The sequence below is a fragment of the Dendrobium catenatum genome, unplaced genomic scaffold (genome assembly GCF_001605985.2).
Source record: "Dendrobium catenatum unplaced genomic scaffold, ASM160598v2 fragScaff_scaffold_905, whole genome shotgun sequence".
Classification (NCBI taxonomy): Eukaryota; Viridiplantae; Streptophyta; class Magnoliopsida; order Asparagales; family Orchidaceae; genus Dendrobium; species Dendrobium catenatum.
In genome coordinates, this window is record NW_021319367.1 from 120981 (window position 1) to 146975 (window position 25995).

Genomic DNA, 25995 nt, shown 5'->3' on the forward strand with positions numbered 1-25995 from the left:
ATCAAATTCATCAGAAGAGCCATGTGATTAGAATCAATCATGAATGATTTTAAGAATGAATTTCTATTCTGGCAAAATTTAAAGTTCCACTTTTAAGCTAGCATGGTGTCTTCTTAAGTTTTTTGTAAGATGCATGGATTTTTTCACATTTCAAACATATCATCATAGGTTAGTTTACATACCTCTTCCTCATCGCTTTGCCAAGATGAATCTCCTCCTATTAAGAACAGGTTTCGTTGTCTCTTCCTCTGGTTCAGTCTCAGAGGAATCAGACCAGATTCTGCCCAGAGCCTTTTGGATTCTCTTCTTATCTTCTTAAACTTAGGTTTCTCCTCAATCGCTTTATCGCTTGAAGTGTTCGGGCCAATCGGCTTTCACATGTCCAGGTTTCCTACATTCAAAACAACAACATCAGAAGATCCTTTAATATGTTATGATCCCTTACCTTTTCTCCAATTTTTGATGATTCTTTTGTTTCTTCCTTAGAAGTTTTGATTGCTTGTGATGAAGGCAACTCATCGTTTTCAGAACCGGAAGATTCAGAATCCGATTTGTGTGCCTTCAATGCAATTGTTTTATCCTTCTTTTTCTCACCTACATCAAGATTTCTTTTATTCACCCCATTGCTCATAAGCAATGAGTGAGCAAGTAAGTTATCAATAGAATAAGTGTTCAAATCCTTAGATTCAGTGATTGCAGTGATTTTAGCATCATACGACGAAGGCAAACATCTCAGAAATCTTGTTAACTTTTTCATAGTTTGAAAGTTCTTTTCCTAGATGCATGCAATGAAGTAACTATCTGAGTAAATCTTGTTACATGTCAGAAATTGATTCATAAGATTTCATACAAAAATAGTTTATATCATTGCAAGAGAATGTTCAATTGGGATTGTTTAACCTCATTAGTACCTTCATAGGTGATGCACAATTTATCCAAATCACTTTACCAGTTTTGCAAGTGGAGACATGCATGTATCCTCATATTTTAAACACAGAAAAAAGCAGTTCAAACATTTTGCATTCAATTGAGCTAAATCTAGTTCATCGAAAGTCCATTCAGTAAAAGCAGCTTCAGTTTTTAACACCATTAATTTCACGAGAAGGTGGAGAATAACCTTCTTTGATAAGCATCACATGCGATAATCAGTAGATTGTAAAAAACGTTGACATGCGGGTTTTCAGAATAAAAGGTAAGTTATCGAACAGGGGAGGTCGGGTAATAGAATACCCTTCCGTAGTGTTACGATTTCCCAAGGTTTAGCTATGATCAAATTCAAAAGTTTTTCAAACTCAAATTTTTCGAATCAACGCTCTGATACCACTTGAAAGTACGTTAGAGATGTTAAGCCCTTATGAACTTAGTCCCAAGCTAACCAGAGGGGGGTGAATTGGTATTTTAAAAATTTCTTTTCACAATGAGTAAAAACACAAAACCAAAATCACACCACAAAAATAAATGCGAGAATAAAAACTTGCGGAAGCAAGAAAACAAGAACATAGGAGATTTATTAGTCGCGTTCGGTCAACTCGACCTACGTCCACTCCTTGTTAGGCACCCTCCAAAGTATTGCACTACAAATGTGACTCTCCTTTAGCCCCCAAGGCTAGGCGGTGAAGCCCTCACAAGAACCCAGTTTTGCACCCCGGCAAGCAGAAACACTTTCTCCTTTTTGCTTCCTCCTTGGAAGCTTGGTAGAGAACCCTACCAAAAGCTAACTCCTTTCCTCTACCGGACCCTTCCACGGATGAGAAACTCTGAGACGAAGAACAAGCAGAGCGACATTGAGCAACCCTTGTGATCCCCTCACAAGCTCCCCTCACAGATCCTCTCTCTCTCCCTCTCTCTCTTTCTCTCCTCAAGGCCTTCTAGTCAGCAGCAGCTAAGTTCTTCAAAAACTTGAATAAGACTCTTAAATAGAAGAGCTTCAAAGGAGCTCATTAATTGCAATTGCCACTTTTCGGTCCATGCCGATATGGATCGGCCTGGCCGAATCTGTACAAATTCCCAGAAGATAGGCCAGAGCATCGCCCTGGATGCATTCCTGGATGATTGAAAAAAATGGCTTGATCGCCCCGGCGCTCGCGACGTTCCGGCCTATCAGTTCAAATCAGAGGAAATCATCCTAAGCATTCACCTTGGATCGAGCTGGCCGGATATTTATCGTCCTGGAAGTAACTTAAGGTTTTTGACTTGGATCGTCCATGGCCATATCTGCGAGTCCAGACGAACATGTGATCGTATCAATCATCCTTAATTACTCCCTTGATTTCCTAATCAATTAAGGCATAATTTGTGTATGTCGTCCAGGCCGATCAAATATCGTCCTGGCCGATAATTTAAAAATACAGTATACCTTAATTGTCTATGGCGGCAACTTCTTTCTATTTTGAGCTTATCGTCCTGGCCGATACACGTATCATCCAGGCCGATATGTTAATGACGGCTGCTTTAATTAAGAATCCTTATTTAGACTTTCTGTTTTAAGCCTGATCGTCCAGGACGATGCAAAAAATCGTCCTGGCCGATATGAGTAAAAACAGAAATTCTAAGTCTCTCAAGTGTGTGTGTGTAGGGTTACTTAGCATCAGTCTCTTTAACCATTACAAGTAGACTCAAGAAGTGAAAAACAAAAGTACAGACTAACTCAACCCTAAACCTATGCAATCCTGAACTTGCTTCGTCTGTTCGTCCGATCTTTGATTCCTGAAAAGTTAGAAGCAACAAGCAGTCCAAGAAAAATAGTGTTTGTCAATCATCAAAATATAAGCCATGAAAATAGATTTGTAACACTTAACCTATGTCCACTCCTTGGATACATCCTCTTCAAGTATTGCATTAAACCTTCAGTGACTCTCCTTTTGCTCCCACTGCAAGGAGAAGAAGCCCTTAAAAACTCTTTCCACTATCTCGATGAGGAAGAGAACCTTGAATCCTTTTTCACCCTCCTATTAAAGAAAGATGACTTGAAATTCTTTTACTCCCTCCTAGAGTAGGTAGAGAACCTGATATGATGCTGATGATCGTCTCCTTATAGACATAAAGGAACTAAGGTTGAAGCTTGAAGAAGATAAATGAATCCTTTCTTGGAGCAATCTTTGTGATTCCCCTTACAAACTCCCCCATATAAAATTCTCCCTCTCTCTCTTCCAAACTCACCTTCTCCTTCTCTAAGCCCCCTTTGTCTAGAACTTTAGCAAAAGATTTTGTCAAAGGATAAATACTTAAGCTTAAATAGAAGAGCTCCAATAAAGCCATAATTTCTAATTCTATCCAACTGATCATTCAAGAAGATCGGGATATCATCCTATACAATTAGTTCAAAACACCCTAATCATCCTGTATGATTAGACTTGCCCTGTACGATTTGTTCAAGAATTTGCGCAGCTCGTCTTGGACGATTATGTGATCATCTGGGACAATTAGTTTAATATGGGTGTTAATCGATAAATTACCCCATAATAGTCTCATGATATCTTGGACGATTGACCAAGATGATTAGAGGAAAATCATGGTTTTCATCCTAGACCATGGGTATCCTCCAATAAAAATATAATAGATCATCCAGGATGATCATAGTGGATCATCCTATATAATATGATTGAATAATTTAACCATAATTACTCTATTAATTATTAGATCAATTTAGGCTTGATTGTCTTATGTCATCCAAGACGATGTCGATCATATGGGATAATTAGACAAAAATTGAAATACCAAAAACATTCCTAAAATATGATTGGTGGTTAAATTTCATACATATAACTAATCTTTCTGGATGATCATGATCGTTCAATACGATTAGTTAATTATCTCATGTTAACAAGATGTCATAATTAAAGTTTCTTTTTTTAACTGGTTGTCTATAATGATTTAAAATCATCCTATATAATATGAACAAAAATAGAAAAAAACTCTAACTCATCAAATTTCTCCCCCTAAGTGTGTGTGTGCAAGGTTACTTAGCTTCTGGATCCATCATAGTTTATTTGACTCAAGAAAAGGTAAAAGATGCATTTAAATAGAGTTTATAGACTGACCCAATTCTAGTCTACCTAATTTTAAGCTGATTGACATTCCAAGTGAACTTGTGGACATGAAAGGTTAGTAAGTAGGGCAAATAAAATAGATATGCAAGAATAGCAGTAGTCAAGAAGCAATAATATTTATTATCATCAAAATCATAGTACTTGGATCCAGATTTACAACATTATGGATGTTGAGCATTGCGAAGGAACTGTTCCTAGTTCTTGTCGTGCTAAGGATGGTCTCAAGATGGAAGTGTGTGATGCTATCAATGTTGTTTTGAATGATTCATTTAGTGAATTGGTTATTACTTAATTGCCATAACTCACCCTTGGCTTCTTTGTAACCGACATTGTCACTTATTTTGGAGGTTATGAAAGGGAATGTGTCATGTATTGATATCCCAAATTCTATTATTTATAATGCTGAATTTAAAGCTCAATTGGCTTTTACAGTGAAAAATAGTAGTGTGGATCATTCTGATTGGCGGGATGAGTCCTTCTCCTTGGCTTGCAGGGGTGTTGGGAAGACTTCAATGTGCATGCAGATGAGTTTTAAGAGATGTATAGTGAATAAGCCTTTCCCATGGCGGTGTCAAATGTCGTAGGAGAAAATCTAAAAAGATGTAATATGTTTTTTTTTTCTGATATGTTGTCCTCTTCATTCTTTTTCCTCTTCTTGCTGGTGTGCTTTTTTGGTTTTGATCCTTCTTTTGATGTTGTTTGATTGTTGTAGGAGATCCAGAAAATGATGAGGCAGGTTTCTGCACACCCCCTGGATGGCCTTGGCTTGCTAGCAACCTTGATGGTTGATTATCTCATTCTTATCAACGGCCTTTGTTTGGGATGTGGGTTGTTTCATGTGTGGTTATCCTCTGCTTAATTTGTGGCTTACTGCCTCTAGTGGATGGTCCTAACCTGACATCTGCATGGTTGAAGGAAGCCTCCTACCATTTCCTGAGTCTAATAGGCATATTCGCCTTCTTGACTGGTTCATGGTTATTTTTGTGGCCTATACAATGTCTAATTTTTTGTCCCTTTTTTTTTTTTTTGGGTTGTTTTCCTTAATTTGGTGATTATAGCTTTGTAATTATTATTTGTCCTCTTTTGGGCTATGGTTGTATTTGCTTTTTCATTGAATGAAATTTGGGCAACTCCCCCATTAAAAATTAAAAATTTATTATGCACTTTTTTATTTATTAAGTTTGTTTTTGTTTAATTCAATTAGAAATATAGACTTCATTTGGGACACCTCTCAAATATTATTATTTTTTTTGTCACTTTCAAAAAAAAAAAATTATACTAAAAAATTGTTTTAAAAAGCAATAATAAAACTGTCTTAAATGAAATCAGAATTTGATCATTTTAATATTTAAATTTTAGAATTGAATCTAATTATTTAACAAATTTATAAATCAAACAGACCAAATAAATCGAATCCACACAAAAGAATTAAATTCGGCTATTTGTAATAATCCTATTATAAAAAACTTTCTTTCAATGATAAATATTTTTATCAGCTTTATTTTTCTAATTAAATAAATTTAAAATATTAGTTTTAATTTAAATAATTCATTTTAATTCCGCATTTAATAATAAAATTCATATAATACATATATGCATGTCAATATTTATTAAATATTCATTCTATAATTTAGCAACTATAGTTAAACCAAACTTGTAAAAAAAACAACGAAAAATGCAAGATAATAAAAAACATATCTTATATTAAAAAGAGAAAAATACTTTACTCATTCATTATTGTTAAAGATCTAGGTTTCATTTGGGAAGATTTATATTGTTAAAGATCTAGGTTTCATTTGGGACGATTTTTTTTTATTATTTCTTAAAGAACCTTTCAGTACTAAAAAATTAATTTTCATGGTGGAAAGCTGCTTTAAAAAATAGTAAGAAAGCCGTCTCAAATGAAATCCTAATTTCAAGCCAATTAGAGGTCACCTCAAAATTAGCTGGATGAATTTGAGCTTCTCAAAATCAAACATATGAATTGATTAATTTCATTTCGAGCTTGGTTAAAATTGAAATAGAATTGATCTAATTCAGGCTCATTTCAAGCTAGTTCAAATGAAGTTGCTCCATCATAATTGGCTCGAAATCGAAACAAGCTAGATCATTTTGATTGAGTCATTTTGAAATTAATTGTCAAAAAGCTAAAATAATTTATTGTTTCGTTATTTCACCAGCAGTCAAAAACTTAACCATACATGTAAGCTAGTAATCTAGAAGAAATAAAATTTTGCATCGGATCGTCAACAAGCAATCACGCAGGAATTGGATAAGCTTTTGGAAGCTAAATTTATATGGGAAGTGCACTACACCACTTGGTTGGCAAATATCATCATGGTACGGAAGGAAAGTGGAGCTTGAGAAATGCGTGTAGACTATACAAAACTCAATAAAGCCTAGCCAAAAGATAGCTTTCTGCTTCCTCGTATTGACCAGTTGGTTGATACTAGCTCTGGAAATTAGATTTTAAGCTTTATGGATGGCTACTTTGGCTATAATTAAATAAAGATGGATCCTATTGATTAGGAGGTAACAACTTTTCAAATAGATAAAGTGTTATACTACTATTTGGTAATGTTGTTCGGGCTCAAAAATGCTAGAGCCACAAATCAACGCCTTATGAATAAGGTTTTCAAATACCTTATTGGGTGCTCTATGGAAGCACACATTGATGATATGTTGGTAAAAAATCTCAATATATATATATATATATATATATATGCCTTGGAATAGTGTTTTAATTTATGACTTGGAATAGTGTTTTAATTTGCTACGACACTAAAACATGTGACTCAACCCCGCCAATGTGCTTTTCGAGTTGCCTCTGGAAAGTTTCTAGGATTTATGGTAACACATCGAGGAATCGAGGCAAATCCTAAGAAAATCAAGGCACTAAGGGACATGGTGCCCCCAAAGAATATAAAAGAAGTCTAGAGACTGAATAAAAGAATTGCACTGTTATCTTGTTTATTGACCCATTCTGGAGACAAATATCTATCCATTTTCAAGATACTCAGAGGTGCTTATTGCTCAGGATTCTAATGGATTGACGAATACCAAGAAGCCTTCCAACAACTAGGAAAGTACTTGGCATATCTACTACTACTTTCTAAAATAACACCGTCAGAAAAGTTATATTTGTATAAGACTATTTCTACCCAAGTTATCAGTTCAGTCTTGTTATGGAAAGAAAATGTTGTACAATGCCCCATCTATTATGTTAGTAAGATATTATTTGAAATAGAGAGATGTTATCCACTTGCTAATAAAATAGCTTTGGCATTAGTTTACTCCGCTAGAAAACTATGCCCTTGCTTTCAAGCCCAAATAATTGGAGTTTACATAAATCTTTCGCTGAGAAGTATCCTGTAAAAGCCAAAAGCATATAGTAGACTCATGAAGTGAACTGTAGAACTGGGAGAATTTGACATACACTACTTGCTTAGACCCAATATTAAATCTCAGGCACTTATAAATTTTGTGGTTGAACGCATCATCCCTATAGCTAAGGACTCTCGAGTGCTCGTGCTGGACTTTGTATTTTGATGGAGCTTCTCGAAGTTCTAGCATAGGAGTAGGAATTCTATTGATCTCTCTACAACAAGTTACTCTTGAATACAGGCTCTGACTTAAACTCCCTACAATGAATAATGCAGTAGAGTATGAGACCCTTATTGCCGGACTAAAGCTAGCAATCGACTAGGTGTAAAACTTCGTGGTTCATATTGATTCATAATTAGTCGCCTCTCAGGTATAGAGAGAATTTTACATCCACAACTCACAACTGGCCCAGTTCCACAATATTATAAATTTTCTCTTAGCCCATATAAAAGAGCATCAGATCATCCACGTTCTCCGAGAGAAAAACACACGAGCCAATGCTCTTTCTAAACTTGCTACATCAATGATAGGAGTTGTTTACAAGAGATAGTGTATCGAGGAGATCCACTTTCCAAGTATCAAGGCTTCGTGTGTCATACAATCAATCGATGAGTCAAGAGAGACTTCTTTGATTGATCTCATCTTATCATTTTTATAGGATGGAACACTGACTGATGAGCCCATGGCTGCAATACAACTTCGAAGATAAATAGAAAATTTTAATATTATTAGTGGCGACTTATACAAATGAGCATTCGCCGGACCATACCTTAAATATCTCCCACCTTCAAAAGCCGATTATACACTATGAGAAGTGCGTTTAGGAATATGTTGAGAATATCTGGGAGGAAGAGCATTACCCTACAAGATCATGAGATAGAGATTTTATTAGCCTATAAAAAAACAGGATGCGCTTGAATTTACTCAAAAGTACAAAAATTACTAATTCCATTCCAATCTCATCCACACACCTGCTTTAGAGCTTGCATCAGTCAAAAGCCCTTAGCCTTTTGCCCAATGGGGGATGATATAATGAGACCCATCCCTATAACCACTAAATAATGAAAATTAATCATCATTGCTATAAATTACTTCACCAAGTGGGTAGAGGTAGAACCTCTGGTAAAGATTACTGAAGAAAATGCCAAATAGTTCTTGTGGAAGAATATAGTCTATCATTTTAGCATTCCTATAAGGGTCATCACTAACAATTTGTCCTCTTTTGGGCTTTAGTTGTATTTGCTTTTTCATAGAATGAAATTTGGGCAACTCCCCCATTAAAAATTAAAAATTTATTATGCACTTTTTTATTTATTAAGTTTGTTTTTGTTTAATTCAATTAGAAATATAGACTTCATTTGGGACACCTCTCAAATATTATTATTTTTTTTGTCACTTTCAAAAAAAAAAAATTATACTAAAAAATTGTTTTAAAAAGCAATAATAAAACTGTCCTAAATGAAATCAGAATTTGATCATTTTAATATTTAAATTTTAGAATTGAATCTAATTATTTAACAAATTTATAAATCAAACAGACCAAATAAATCAAATCCACACAAAAGAATTAAATTCGGCTATTTGTAATAATCCTATTATAAAAAACTTTCTTTCAATGATAAATATTTTTATCGGCTTTATTTTTCTAATTAAATAAATTTAAAATATTAGTTTTAATTTAAATAATTCATTTTAATTCCGCATTTAATAATAAAATTCATATAATACATATATGCATGTCAATATTTATTAAATATTCATTCTATAATTTAGCAACTATAGTTAAACCAAACTTGTAAAAAAAACAACGAAAATGCAAGATAATAAAAAACATATCTTATATTAAAAAGAGAAAAATACTTTGCTCATTCATTATTGTTAAAGATCTAGGTTTCATTTGGGAAGATTTATTTTATTATTATTTCTTAAAGAACCTTTTAGTACTAAAAATTTAATTTTCATGGTAGAAAACTGCTTTAAAAAATAGTAAGAAAGCCGTCCCAAATGAAATCCTAATTTCAAGCCAATTAGAGGTCACCTCAAAATCAGCTGGATGAATTTGAGCTTGCTCAAAATCAAACATGAATTGATTTATTTCATTTCGAGCTTGGTTCAAATCGAAATAGAATTGATCTAATTCAGGCTCATTTCAAGCTAGTTCAAATGAAGTTGCTCCATCATAATTGGCTCGAAATCGAAACAAGCTAGCTCATTTTGATTGAGTCATTTTGAAATTAATTGTCAAAAAACTAAAATAATTTATTGTTTGCTGATTTCACCAGCAGCCAAAATCGGCTCGGCCTGAGACTGAGCCGAATATTCGGCTAAATTCTCACATCATTTGGCTCAATCTGAGCTAAAAAATTATCCAATCTTCTAACCATCTTCATTCTTCGAGCTAAATTTCAACCCTACCTTCATCAACATATCTTTTTAATTGATGTAAAATGTATTTTGATTTAATTGATTTAAAATTTATTTTCATTTGAAAGTCAAAAAGTGAAAACAAACCACCAATAAATCTTGTATGAAACAGATTCAAAAAGGTTTTAAACAAAAACCTATTTGAAATTGCATGGAAAAATATTAATTTTGTTCTATTAATTTCTATAAATATTGGTACTTATTAATCTAAAAAAAATCAAAAGTTCTAAAAATTTAATCGACTAATCATTGAATTGTAGCAGGCAGGGATTCTTTATAAAAAACATAATCAATTTTTTACTTTTATATTGAAATATATTACTTAAATAATTTAATTAGTACTTGACACAAGTTTTTTTCACTATTTTTATTACAATAATTTTTAACTTTTTATTTTTTATAAAAGATCAGTTTTCTCAAAATTAAGTTAAAATTTTATAATGTCATATAACTTTTTTTAAAAATTTAAATAAAATTATTCATTAAATTTAAATTTCTATTTTATTTTATTAGTAATGAAAATAAAATTTATTATTCTAAAATTAATTCATTTAATTTAATTTGTATAATTATAGTACAATATTTTTACTTTTAGAGATATATTATTATATCTAATATGTATCAATGGATTCTATTTTAAATGTAAATATATTTTTTTGTTTATAATATATATGTATATAACAAATAATTCATACCAAGTACTTTTTTGGGGGAAAATTACGCCTTATCCAATTCGTCGCATAAGAACTAATTATAAACGGTAAAAAACTCATGAACTTGCAATGCATACAATTCTAAACTTCAAATTTAAAAACAGAGAAAATTTTAGAAGAACTCCAAAAAGTTCAGAAGAACTTCAAAATTGAAAATTTATTATTGTTGTGGGCTAGAATATTCATGACGGCGGAGTAAGTAAATTTTTTATCTTAGTAATGCACAGATATCTAGCATAAAAATAGGTGATTTATGAGAGAGAGTGTGCAGTAAAATAATAGATCTTTTTTACGTAGAAAATCCAAAGAGAGAAAAACCATGGGGTGAAAAGATTTTACTAACTTTGAGTGAATTACAAAGGTTGACCCGTCCCTTGACTTAAAGGCAGTGGAATTACAATAGTTTAGAGAGTTGGGCGAAGGTCCTACGACATTCAAGCAAAGTGTCTGGTGGGGTTTGGGTAGATGTTTGGCGGATGGACAGTGATCTGATTATGGTCTAGCCGGGGTCTGGCGGTAGTCGGCTGTTGACAGTGACCCGACGATGGTCGGGTGAAAGTCCGGCGGCAGTAAATGGCCGCGTGTTAGTCCTACCGTAGTCGACGGCCAATGGCTGTGAGGAAGTTTGGCTATGTTCAGCGGTCGCATTCGGTAGTCGAGTAGTTGTCTGACAAAGGTCGGAGGAAGTCTGTGAAAGTTCATTAGGGATGTTAGGCCCCTTATGAACTGGCCCAAGGCTCATTAAGAAAGAGGTGAATTGGTATTTTAAATATTTTAAAACAAAACTCAAACCAAATCAAAATTCACCACAAAGAAAACATAATGCGAAAATAATAAAGGAAAGAACACACCAGATTTATAGTGGTTCGATCAAACCTTGACCTACATCCACTCCTCGGAGGCACCCATCGAGTATTGCACTAAACAAACTATCTCTCCTTTAGCCCCCACAGTTAGGAGGAGAAGCCCTTACAAAATCACTTCCACCTTCCATGGTACGACAGAGTAGCCGGGTCCTTTGACACCAAAGAGATCTTCTTTTTTGAACTTCCCTCAAGACAAGCCTTGAATCCGACGGTACTAAGGTGCAAGCTCGTCGGAGCAACCGTGTGGAATTCCCCTCCACACTCCCTTGAGTTCTCCCTCTAAGGATCTTCTCCCTTTCTCAAACTCCACCCTTTTCTCACTCCCTTTCAAGCTCTCTCTTCAAGTTTTCCCCAAAAAAACGAAGCTACAATTGCTGCCAAAGACACTTACAAAAGTGCCTTGTCAAAAGCTTAAATAGAAGATCTCAAAACGAGCTCATTAATGCAACTTGCTGACTTTATCGTCCTGGCCGATATAAATATCTTCATGGCTGATCTGTACAAAATAAGCTTAATCAGCCAGAAGGATTTGGGACGATCAAAATAAAATTTGTTACATAATCCCGGCCGATACAATATCGTTCTGGCCGATTATTTCAAATCGGAGTATAATCATCCTGAACATCGTCCGGAATAGAGTCTAGCCGATGTTAATCGTCTAGGACATCATCCCGGCCGTTCCTGCGATCGGTCTAGCCGATGTGATCATATCAATCATCCTTAATTGCTTTATATAATTACCAGATTAATTTAGGCATAATTATGCTACATCGTCTAGGCCGATGTATATATCATCCAAGCCGATGTCCTAAATTAAAGAATATCTAAATTGATTATGGCGGCTAATTCTTTCTGATTTGAGTCTATCGTCCTGGCCGATACAAGGATCGTCCAGGCCAATCGGCTTAATGACGACTGCCTTAATGAGGAAGATGCCCTAATTAGGGTTTCTATTTTTGAACCGATCGTCCAGGCCGATATAAATATCATCCTGAACAATGTTACCAAAAACATTAAACTCTAGGGAATAGATAAAAAATCTTCCAAGGTTTGTGTGAGCAAAGTTACATAGCGTTAGGAGCCACACCAATTACAATAGACTCAAGAAAGGAAAAAGATACAAGTTGACTCAGACCTTGTCTACCCAATCTTGAGCTGGTTTCAAATTGCAATCTGATCTTGTGGACCTAAAAAAGCAGTCGTAGAGAAATAAGAGTGTTTGCTATCATCAAAATCATAATCCATGAAACCATATCCGTAATAATCTCCCCCTTTTTTATGATGGCAAACATTACTGGTTGAATTTGCAAAACAAAAATATTTTCTTCTAATCTCCGCCTTATTAAAAAAACTTTAAAAAATAAAGAAAATAAAAAAATTTTGTTGTTTTTAATTTTTAAAATAAGAAAAAAAAATACAAATACAATAATACGTTGCCATCTCCCCTTTCTGATGATGGCAAACATTACTAGTTGAATTTATGAAACAAAAATATTTTATCCTAATATCCCCCTTACTAAAATAAAACTTTAAAAAATAGGGGAAATAAAATTTTTTTGTTGTTTTTAATTTTTGAAAGAAGAAAAAAAGATACAAATACAATAATATGTTCTTCCCCTTTGACATTATCAAAAAAAGAAGGGGCACAAACAATTAGGATAATAAAAAATGATTAAAAGATAAAAAAATGATCCCTGATCAAGTGAAGATAAAATTAAATATTCTTAAAATAAGAAAGTTACCTCTTGTTTTTATTCAAAAACTTAGTAATGAATGGATTGACAACGCATAATCCAAAAAAGTTTAAAAATTCAAAAAAATTTAATCCAAGCTCAAGTTCTTTTAAAGACTCAAAAACTTTTTAATCCAATATCTAAATCAAGAAACAAATTAGAAGAAGAAATATTAATTTTTCAAAACTCATTTTATCAAACATATCTAATAGAAGATTAATGCAAAAATTGGTGAATAAATTATAATGATTTTCAAGATCAAGTATCGAAAATATCAAGAGTTTTCTTAAACTTTGAGTTAAACAGAAAAAGTAAGCATACTCACTTTGAGCTCATTTTATGCCTCTTGTTAGTTTTTGGCGCACTTTGTGTATTTTTTACTATTTGAAACACTTTGTGTATCTTTTTCAATTTGGCGTCATTACACATCTTTTGATTTGACATCATTGGCCTTTTTTTTTTTTTGAATTGGCATCATTGGCTATTTTTTATAATTAAATATGCTATCTTTCTGAAATTTTAAAAATAAAAGTAAACCCATTCTATTGATAAAGCAAACTACTTGATTAAGAAAGCTATGAGATAGATTCAATAACTTACAGAGGATCTCTATGCGATAAAGAAAATGTAGGGAGATGAAAAAGATCAATTTCAAAAACTACTTTATAATATGATGAAGATTTTGAATCAAAAGTAAAATAATCTTTTTAAGAAAAGAGATAGATAGATAAAATCATGAGTTTCCTTCCTTTGACTATTTTTAGAGAAGTCAACTACAACTTACATAAGAATTCAAGAAAAATAAGAGGTAAGATTTTTCATTTTTAAAAAAATAAACGTGTGTTGATCAGAAAGAACTTCACAAAACTAAGTATAAAAGCTAATTTAAAATTTCAAAACAATAACAAAAAACTGAAGGAAAATAAAAAAGAACACATAAAATAATAAATAAATAATAAATAAAACACAACACAAACACAAAAGAAATGTAAACAGTATCTTGCTCCTGGTCTGATGATTCAGAAGCTAGATCTACCCAGGAGATTTTCTACTTTACATTACTTCCCCTTTCTATAATTTTCTTCGCTTTTGCCTTTTCTCTTTCAGGACGAGTTCTCAAGTTAGGGAACTGATTTTTCATATGTCCAGGCTTCCTACATCCAAAGCAAATAACGTCAAAGTAATCTTACCATTTTTACCATTTTTATATTTATTCCACTTTTTTTTTTTTTTGAGAAATGCTAAGTAGCAATAAAATAAAAGAGGCATCAAAAAGCCAAGGTACAAGCTAATGAGGATCAAACCACCTTTCACTCTCTTCCTTTACTATTTTAACAAAGGAAGAAGGAAGGCTATCCTCAAGAAATAAGTCCAAATCAAAATCAAAAGATAAAGCTAAGTAAGCACAATAATACGCTAACTTATTACATTTGCGATTAACCCAATTAAAGATGACATTATTGATATTAGTAAAAAAAGCTATACCTTCATCTCCCAAAGAATTCTCTCTAATAATCTCCGGTTTGTTGTACACCTTTTGAAGATATTGGAGAACAGTTTTTATTGTCACCTTCCAGAATAATACCTTTAATATATCTTGTCCAATCAAGAGAGATTCCTTCCGAAGCTTTGAATGCCAAGAGCTCCACTTGTGCACTATCCCAATGCATCATCTTTCTCCCAAAAGAAAATATAAATCTTCCTTTATGATCTCTTACCACACCAGCGATCCCCGCCATATAATTATCTCCAATAGCTGCATCAAGATTGATTTTAAGCCACTCAGGTGGAGGTGGATGCCAATAATGTGAAAGCTGTCCTTTGGACCGATAAGCATCCCAATGGTCTGAATGGACAATATCTTTTTTTGCTAAGCTAAGATAGCTCAACACAGAAGAAGCAAGAAACAATTTAGTACTGCCAGTTTTTCCATGCTTCACATTGCATCTATTGTTCCAAACCATCCATACGGTTAAAACATATATTCTAGCAGTCATGATATCATGATTTATTAAACTTCTAAGGCCATTGTTGAAATCATTCCAATTATTGTAGGATGGAATATTGAATTCCCAATTTTGTAGGACATTGCATACTTCCAAAAGTTTAGAATAATTAGAAGTAATATGATCCAAGTTTTCAGTAACACCACATCCCATAGGACATATATAATTAACAACTAATTTCCTTTTAAAAAGAAAAAATTCTGTATGAATAGCATCATTGCTTAATCTCCAAAAAAAGAGCTCTACTCAAGCATTGGTTTTTATTTTATGAATCCACGAAAACATTACCTTAGAAGCAGCATCTCCATAGTAATCTTCGGTGAGCATGGCAGAGATTATTTTACTAGATAATTATTTTTTCAATTCCATTTGATCTGATGTTTCATTGCTGAAAATCTGCACCTCTCGGATAATATTCAGGAGGTCAATTCCAAAAAATTGATTCAGCTTAACAGAATTCCACTTTCCCTCTTCAATGAAATAATCTAGGGAAGTAATATCTTCATCAAGACATTTTATGTAAGTCGGCCATCTGAGAATACTTTTGTCTAAAATCCAAGTATCATGTAAGACGTTTATGTTGGAACCATTAACAATTTTCCATCTAACAAAATTTTTAAGAGTTTTCCATCCACTCATGATAATTTTCCAAGCATTTGATCCTCCTTTATACTCATCCTTTCTCCACCACAAATCACCATATTTTTTAGCAAGTTTCTATTTAACAAGTTACTTGGTTTCTCAATGAGATTCCAAGCAAACTTAGCTCTAAGAGAACCAATTCTAGAAGTAATTGATTGAAGACCCCATCCACCGCATTGTTTTGGAGTACATAATAACTCCCAAGCCACATAGTGTAACCCTTTGCTTCTATCCATTTTATTCCAAATAAAATATATACACAGTTTTTCTAATTCATAAAGAACTTTCATAGGTACAAGAGAATTAGAAATCCAAAAAACTGGTATAGTAAGAATGACATATTTTACCAAACAGATTCTTCCAGCTAGAGACAAATTCCTGTTTCCCCATTCATTCATTCTCTTCATGGTTTTTTCCAACAACACTTGGAAGTCACTCTTCTTTAACCGTCTCAAGGCGAATTTAATTCCCAGATAATCCAATTCCTCTACAGGTTTGAATTCCATCAATTTAGAAATAAGTTTCGTTTTCCTTCTTAACACAGAAGTACCAAATATTAAAGAAGATTTCTGTTTGTTGACATTCTGGCCCGTCCAGCTGCAGTAAAGCTTGATAATGCTTTTAATTTCCTTCACATTGCTCAATCTAGCATCAGAGAATAACAATACATTTTCTGTGTATAATAAATGTGAATTTTTTGATGCATTTGAGCAAATACTGATTCCCTAATTGTTTCCCATGCAGTAGAAAACATTAGATAATAATTGAGAGGAAATTATAAATAAGAATGGAGAGAGTGGGCATACTTGACAAAACCCACTTTTGCCCTCAATCCATTTGGATCTTGTCCCATTTATTAAAATAGAAAATCTGGGAAATGAAACACAATCCATAATCAGATCTATAAATCTTTCCGGGAAGCCTAAATCCTTCATCATCTTCTTTAAGGTTAGCCAACACATATTGTCGTAAGCTTGTTCCATATCCAATTTGATAGCCAAATATCCATTAGAAGCTTTTGAAAATCTCAGTTTATTGAAAACCTCTTGAACTAATAATAGATAATTAGAAATTGATCTATTCTTAACAAAAGCCACTTGCTCTTCCAAAATGATTTTGGGAATAACTAAAACCAATCTATTTAAGATTATATTCGATACAATCTTATAGATTGAGTTACACAAGCTGATTGGACGATAATGAGCCGGAGATAAAGGATTAATGGACTTTGGTATGAGCACTACCAAAGTATCCTTCCAATATTTACTCATTTTACTTGTAGAGAAAAAAAAGGCTCATAGCTTTACATACATCACTACCAATTATTTCTCAAAAGCTTTTAAAAAAAGAGTGAGTTATTCCATCACAACCAGGAGCTTTATTACTCCCTAGCTTCAAGACCGCCTCCTGAACTTCATTTGTTGTCAGCTCCTTTCTCAACCAATTTTTGTCATCTTCATTTAAAACTTTCCATGGATTCGGTCAGTTAGCTAAACAGCATTTTCTTTCCTTCCATTTCTCTTGAAAGAATATATAAAAAACATCTTCCACATCTATAGGATCTTCGGTAATGTGTCCTTCCAGATTTTTAACTTGAGAAATCCAGTTGGTATTTCTTCTAGCATTGGCAAACGAATGAAAGAATTTGGTATTTGAATCACCTTCAACAATCCACTTCACTTTTGCCCTTTGCTTCCCCCAAGTGTTCAAGTAATTGAGTATAACATTGAGTTCTTTAACTTTAGATCTAAGTAGCCATAGCTTCTCATCAATCAACCAACCATTGGTAGCTTCCTCTTCTTGGAGTAATAAAATCTCATTCTTCAATCTAGATTTATCTCTAGAGAAGTCTTTAAACTTATTCTTGCTCCAATGGGATAATTCATTAAGAGCTCTTTTACATTTCTTGTTCAGGATTTCCATATCATCACCAACAAAATTCTTCTTCCAAATTTTAGACACAATATGTTCCGATGTCTTGAATGATAGCCATACATCTTCAAATTTAAATGTTCTTGTCGAGCCTCTAGTTGCATCAAAAAGTTTCAGCACAATGGGGCAGTGGTCCGAAGCCAATCTTGCTAGATGTCTTATCTTTGCAATTTGGATCTTTTGAAAAGCCATTAAGTTCAACAAACATCTATCCAAACGTTCTAGAATTATTCCACTTCCAACTTTACTATTGCACCAAGTATATCTTGGACCAATCATCCCAATATCATGATAGTCATTATCATTCATAAACTTAAGCATATCTAAGGAACCTTGAGAAAAGACAAATTTCTTACCTCCTCTCTTTTCCTCTTGTGAAAGAATGCAATTAAAGTCTCCTCCAATTACAGATGGAATTTTCCTTTGTGATTGTTCTTGGATGCAATCCCATAACAATCTTCTCTTGTTAGCCTCCTTGTTCCCATAAACTGTAGTAATCATCCAACAATCTTTTTTAAAGACATTAAGATCTCCAATAACACATTGATCTATTGTCTTTAACACAGTGAATGAAGAAATATCAGATCTCCATATAATCATAATACCACCTGATAAACCCATAGAAGGTAGAATGAAGAAATCCCAATTAGGACCCATGATCTTCTCAAACTCTTTTTTATCAAAAGAGCTGATTTTAGTTTCAATTAAACCCACAAAGAAAAGCTTATAGTCTTTTATGAACTCCTTCATATATAGAGAGGCTTCCTTCTTCTTTTCCCCTCTACAATTCCAAAATGCTTTGGATTCCATTAAAAATTAGTTGGGGAGTAGCCCCCAGCCTTCTTTTTTCCTTCTCCAAGTCTTCCATGGGTTTTCATATTAATAGGTCCTAAGGATTTTAACTCTTTCTCCAATTTACATTTAGGCAAATCTTCAACCAAACCATTGTTATTCTCCATTACCAATAAATCACCTGTATTTTTAAGAGGCTCCGAACTACCTTCCTTATGATTTCTCCCTTCTTCAACAGTTACCAGTGATTCCTGAATGTAGACATTTTCATTACTATCTGTAGCATTAGATTTGAGTATGGAGAACTTATTCTCATTTATAAGAGACCGTGGAGGTTCTTCATTCAATTGCAGAACATTATCTGTAATATGTTCTGGATTGCAGCTGGAAGAAATTGCTGTCACATGATAAGGAATACCTGAGTTCGCAAGTAATCCATTAGGATTTGCTTGAGTTCACGGGCAACCCTTCCCAATTGTGCTTTCTGAAGTAATAGGCTTTTCCATAGCCAAGTTATTCTCCTGAGAAGGCACAGTAATAAGTTCTGGCCTTATCTCTCCTTCTTCAAAAATTTCTGTATTTATACAGAATTCTCTAGGAACTTCTTGAACCAAGCTTTCACTAAATCCTTTCTCCACCACCTTTTGAATGTCATTACCATTTGATATAGGAATATCAGATTTTTTAACATATTTGATATTGTTTTTCTTAATCTTCTGATTGCTCCTTTTAGAATTTCTTCTTCTCTTGTTGTTAACCATAATCCAAGGACCATAAGAAGTTTTAGTTAGATCTTCAAGTTTGCTTTCCACAGCCTTTACTCTTCTAATTTCCTCCTTTTCCACTGCCACTTGAGGTTTATTAGCATTTTGTTCACATTCTTTATTCACATGTCCAATTTTTCCATATACAAAACAAAAGTTTGAAACCTTCTCATATTCTACCTTTTGGAAGAACCTTCCGGCCATGCTATCCACCCAAACTCCTAAAGGAAGTGGTTCATCAAGCTTAACTCTTACACAAACTCTTGCAAACTCTCTCCTTCCCCAATGAAACATATTGCCATCCAACATAAGTGGTTTACCAATTCTTGAAGCAATGTAAGCTACATTCTTCTCAACCCAACACTGTAAGGATAAATGTGGCATCCTAATCCAAATTGGAGATGATAGTCCCTTAATCGAATTAGTGTTGAATTCCGGAGTCCATTTCTCCATACCTATTATGTGTCCATTTACAAATCATGGGCCACCTGAATGGACTACTTCCATCATTTCTTCGGATGAGAAGGAACATAAGAACCATCCACCACCCAATGTAGTAAAGTGGAATTTTCCGAATTTAGTCCATTGCTTCCTAATTTTCCAAGCCGCTAAATGAGAAGGTATAACATTTCCAAATACCTTAAGAACCAATGAATTAGCTAAAACTTCTTAGTTCCTCTTCTCATTTTCTTCATGTAATCTCACTGGTATTCCATCTTCAGAGTAGACGACTTCTTCATCTTTAAAATCCAGCTTAATATATGGTTTATTGCTCCAAGGATTAACATTACCTAAACCAATTAAGCTGTTTGGCATTCCAACAGGCATCTTATCTTCATTCGTCTCTTTCCTTATTTCAGGTTCGGAATAAAACTTTTTGTTAAACAAATTTTGATAATTCTCATTTATCACGCTGCGACGAAGTCCAGGGATTACATCGAATTCCCGAAATGATTAACAAATAATTTCATTCCAGAAGTTGAAGCATTCAAATCAGAAGGAAAAGCTGTAGATTTAAAACTGTTAGGAGTAACCGAATTCAAAGTTTCGTCTATTGCCTTACCTTTGCCTTCCACATATTGAATTTTCTTGGGAGAAATTTCAGAAACTTACTTGATTACCAAAGGTCCTTGACGTTTAAACAGAGGATTATGGATTTTTTTAGAATCCAAAATCGTCAATCCATCACCTGAATCATTGTTGTTTGAAATATCCATCAGAGACGAAGACCTCGATGTCGACGACGTAGGTTTCTGTTGATCTTTAGACACCATGTCTATCTTCTGGTTATGCTGGCGGCTGTCTGCCGCCATTGTCCACCGCCGTTCCTGAGAATCGGGAATGGAAAACGGAAATGAAATTATTAAAATTTCAAAAATTCTCTCTCTAACGGCTAGAGTTTTTGAATTCCACTTTTGTTGAGGCTTATACTTTGGTGAGCATTTTAATTTGCATGACAAGCTATCGCATTCGTCACCAACTAAGCCACTTTGCTCCATGTCTTCAGCATTTAGTACTATCGTTTCACCACCATCAAAATGTCTTTGACCCAAACTTTGCTTGTAGGCAATGAGTGAGCCAATAAAATTATCAATAGAATACTTTTTCAAATTCTTTGATTCACAAATAGCAATAACTTTAGCATCAAACTTATCAAGTAGACAACATAGAATTTTATTAACTTTTTCAAGATTTGAAAACTCTTTACCTAAAGAATGCAATGATGTAATAATTTGAATAACTTTAGTATACATGTCTAAGATCGTCTCATAAGGTTTCATGCAAAATGTTCATAATCATGCATTTAAAAATTCAACTTGGATTGCTTGATTTCATTAGTGCCTTTGTATATGGTGTGTAATTTAACCCAAATTTTCTTACCAGTAGTGCACGTAAAAACTAACATAAAGTCTTCAGAATTTAAAGCACAAAATAAACAGTTTAATAAGTTTGCATTCAGTTGAGCATTGATTTGTTCTTACTTATTCCATCGGTTAAAAGGAATATCAGTTTTAATTCCATCTATAACACGTGACACTAAAGAATAACTAGTTAAAATTATATGTCACATACGAAAATCAATTGATTGCAAAAATGTAGGCATACTAATTTTCCAAAAATTAAATATAATATTTTCAAAAAAAGGTGGTCTGGTGATTGAATAACCTTCCATAATATTACAATTAGAAAAATTAGCCATGGATCAAATTTTAAAAGTTTTCAAAAACTTAATTTTATGAATCCCACTCTCATACCACTTAAAAGTTCATTAGGAATGTTAGGCCTCTTATGAATTGGCCCAAGGCTAATTAAGAGAGAGGTGAATTGGTATTTTAAATACCTTTAAAAAAAACTCAAACCAAACCAAAATTCACTACAAAGAAAACATAATGCGAAAATAATAAAGAAAAGAACACACCAGATTTATAGTGGTTTGGTCAAACCTTGACCTATGTCCACTCCTCGGAGGCACCCTCCGAGTATTGCACTAAACTAAGTGTCTATCCTTTAGCCACCACAGCTATGCAGAGAAGCCCTTACAAAATTATTTCCACCTTCCCCGGTGCGGCGGAGTAGCCAGGTCCTTTGATATCAAAGAGATCTTCTTCTTCAATGAACTTCCCTTAAGACAAGCCTTGAATTCGACGGTGCTAAGGTACAAGCTCCTGGAGCAACCATGTGGAATCCCCCTCCACACTCCCTAGAGTCCCCCCTCCAAGGATCTTCTCCCTCTCTCAAACTCCACCCTTTTCTCACTCCCTTTCAATCTCTCTCTTCAAGTTTCCCCCAAAAGAACGTAGCTATAATGGCTACTAAAGACACTTACAAAAGTGCCTTGTCAAAAGCTTAAATAGAAGATCTCAAAACAAGCTCATTAATGCAAATTGCCGATTTTATCGTCCAGGCTTATATGAATATCATCATGGCCGATCAGTACAAAATAAGCTCAATCAGCCGGGACGATTTAGGATGATCGAAAGAAAATTTGTAACATCGTCCTGGCCGATACAATAGCATCCTGGCCGATTAGTTCAAATTCAAGTACAATCATCCTGAACATCGCCCGAAATACAGTCTGGCCGATGTTAATCATCCAGGACATCATCTCGGCCAATCCTGCGATCGGCCCGGCCGATGTGATCATATCAATCAGCCTTAATTACTTTTCATAATTATCAGATTAATTTAGGCATAATTTTGCTGCATCATCAAGGCAGATGTATATATCATCCTGGCTGATGTCCTGAAATAAAGAATACTTAAATTGATCATGGCGGCTAATTCTTTTTGATTTGATCCTATCGTCCTAGCCGATACAAGGATCGTCCAGGCTGATCAGCTTAATGAAGGCTGCATTAATGAGGAAGATGCCTTAATTAGGGTTTTTGTTTTTGAACCGATCGTCCAGGCCGATATAAATATCATCCCGGACAATGTTACCAAAAACAGTAAACTCTAGGGAACAGACAGAAAATCTTCCAAGGTATGTGTGTGCAAAGTTACATAGCGTCAGGAGCCACACCAATTACAATAGACTCAAGAAAGGAAAAAGATACAAGCTGACTTAGACCTAGTCTACCCAACTTGAGCTGGTTACGAATTGCAGTCTGATCTTGTGGACCTGAAAAGACAGTCGTAGAGAAATAAGAGTGTTTGCTATCACCAAAATCATAATCCATAAAAACATATCCACAACAATCTGACAACATTTGGTGACCAGGTGGATGTGAGACGATGGTCAGTGGCTAGGCTATGGTCCGACAATAGTCGGGTGGAAGTCTGACGGTGATCGGTGGCCGGGTGGTTGTTTGACAGTGGTCGACGGTCAGGGGTGGCCTGACGTTGGTCAAGAAAAAAGTCTGACAACGGTCGATAGTCAGGAGGAAGTCTGGTGGCGGTCAATAGTAAAGTGGTGGTCTGTCGATGGTCTGGTGGAAGTCTAATGACGGTTGGTGGCCTAGTGGAAGTTCAGTGACGGTCAGTAGCCGGGCAGAGGTTTGACGATAGTTGAGCTGAAGTCCAGTGACGATCAGAGGCCAGGAGAAAGTCTAGTGGTGGTCAAGAGTCAAGTGGTGGTCCAAGGATGGTATGGTGGAAGACTGGAGGAGTTAAGCGGTCGAATAGAAGTCTGGTGGCTGTCGACGACCAAAGGGTGGTCCGGCTATGATCGATATAGGTTCGTTAACGGTGTTGTTGGAGCTATTTAAGCCTTAAAGCTATCTCCAATCTCCAGTCAAAGGTCCCCCTCATATAGAGAGTGAGAATCTATTTATAGATTTTTTATGGGTGACACACCCCGTAAATATGGAGAAGATCCATGGGAGGTTCGGATTGCTTCGTCGAATGTCCCATATTGATTCCCCAGATCAAAGAGCATTTTTAAAGTGTTTAAGCGTATTAATGATGTTGAAATTCAGTGAACTTAGGCTCGTTGGATTCATATCGTCGAGCCGCTTGATTCAACTATAAGCATGAAATATTTGGATATCATTTTGTCTTTCAATTAATGCTTTAAACCTTCTGAATACGCTTCATACTCTTGATTTAGATGCATTCGGGCTCAGATTACGTCGATTTTGGTGTCGTTGGGTTCATCTCATTGAGATTTTCATTTTGACTATAAGTTTGATGGAACAAAATTCAGATGATCTAAAATTAATTTTGGAAGTTTTCAACTTGTGTATTCCTCGAGATTCGTGTTGGATCAAGTTGATTTTTTTTGTTACCTATCAATTATATTGTATTTACTGCAGAGGTCAGTTGCAAAGGAAGTTGTCCAGGAAATATTGTAAAAGGTACCAAGCAAAGGGAGCATAAAAGAGTCATCATCTTTAAGATAAAGACCACCATATTAGTTTAAAAGCCTCTTGATCTCTTGATATTCCTCTATTTCTGAACTTTAAGGTCAATAACCATCTTAATTTTGATGGAAATTGCCTTATGACTTAAAATGTTAAGGCCAAATTTCCTTAAAAAGCCACTTAAGAAAATTAAAATGAAAGTTGCCTCAAACGAAGCCTAACTGTCTAAGATTTTGCACACATTTATGCAGAAAGCAACATAACAATTTGCAAATTTATAAAAATCTAGGTATTAATAAACTATTACATTAAGATTATATTACTTGGTGACAAAGACTTCAAAGACTTAAGCATACACCCTGTCATCATTGTTGGCTTTTACAGTAAGATATTTGCACATATTAATTAAAACTGATAATTGGGTTTCAAAGCAAATTTAACTATTTTAATGTTTTATTTAGGATAGTTTTTTGCCATTATTTTTTACTCCTTTTAAGAAATTTTTGTGTTAAGAAGCTGACGTCGAAAGAAGCAAAAAAACTATCACGAAGCCTTAATACATAGCTTTGAGTAATTATTCTTCCAAATAAATCAAGCTCAATTATTTTTAATTAATCCATCCATATAATGCATCTGAGGCTTTCCCCATTAATAAGATAATCAAAGGCTTTATTTATATCGGCAAAGCCAACTTCATGCGTAATGAATTCATCTAGCTGAAGCTCCTGCATTCAAATATATGAATTTTTTTTGCATTAATTAAAGTGGAATCAGTACGTTTATAAGAAGCTAATTATAGTAATTAATGAGAGGAATTAAAGCTTACCTTATCAAGATATTTTTTGATAAATATTGGAATATCAACTTTGACTTTAGTTCCTCCTAATATAGATCCAATGATAGTCTTCCCGAATATAATATCTGTGGATTTTATTGATAGTGATGAGCCCTGCAAATCTGCCCCAAGAATTACGGTCTTTCCCCCACCCTGCACTCCAAGAAGCAAGATTAATGAGAAATGTGGTAGATGTGAGAGTTGTGGGAGATGGTTACAAATGAAGGAACTTTTATTTGGTCCGGTCACCTAACGTAGATTTACGTTCGGACGACAGTAAATTAGTGTCACGTGTTCTCACTATTTACCCCGCAGCCCAACAACCGGACCTGGAACGGAGCCGGGATTGCTTGTTTGTGTATTGCTAGGTATTACTCGGTATTGCTAGGTATTGGTCGATTTTGCTCAGTAATAATGAGATATATCATTCTATGAAGATCAATACTGAGCAATACTGAGAAATACCGAGCAATACCGAGTTTTTCTCGGTATTGCTCGGTATTTATCGGTATTACTCGGTATTGATCTTGACAGAGCGGTATTTCTCGTTATTTCCAAGCAATACCTAGCAATACCGAATAATACCGAGCAATACCTAGAGCAATACCGAGCAATACACGAACATAGCAATCCCGGATCAGGTCGTCGGGCCGCGCTATAATGAGTAAGAGCACGTGGAGACATATTATTGGTGTCCGAATGTAGAGCTACGTCAGGTCACCTGACCTAATAATTGTTCCAAATGAAGGGGGAGGTTCCTATTTATAACTATTCTCTTATGCCTAAGATTTTTTTTTTTTTTAATCTTTCGCGAGTTCCATCTAAAATACATGAGTGTATAGTTCTCTAAAATACTCCACATATTATGTATCCTTACCATACTTATATTACAATATTCTAAAGAGTTCTAGACTGTCCTAGAATACTCTCCAAGTGTTCACACCATTCTAGAAGATTCTAGAGTACTCTAGTCTTTTCTAGAACCTTCTAGGATCTTACTGAATCTTTTGGAATCTTTCAAAATCTTATATAATCTTCCAGAGCATTCTAGAA

The 25995-nt window shown here is 34.3% G+C and overlaps 1 protein-coding gene across 1 annotated transcript; it reads right to left on the reverse strand.

Annotated features, from left to right (window-relative positions):
• Window positions 1-17299: 17299 nt before the first annotated feature.
• On the reverse strand, window positions 17300-18070 carry LOC110113689. Its single transcript, XM_020846366.1, has one exon. It carries the CDS (start codon window positions 18068-18070, stop codon window positions 17300-17302), a length of 771 nt encoding a protein of 256 aa, XP_020702025.1.
• Window positions 18071-25995: the final 7925 nt, after the last annotated feature.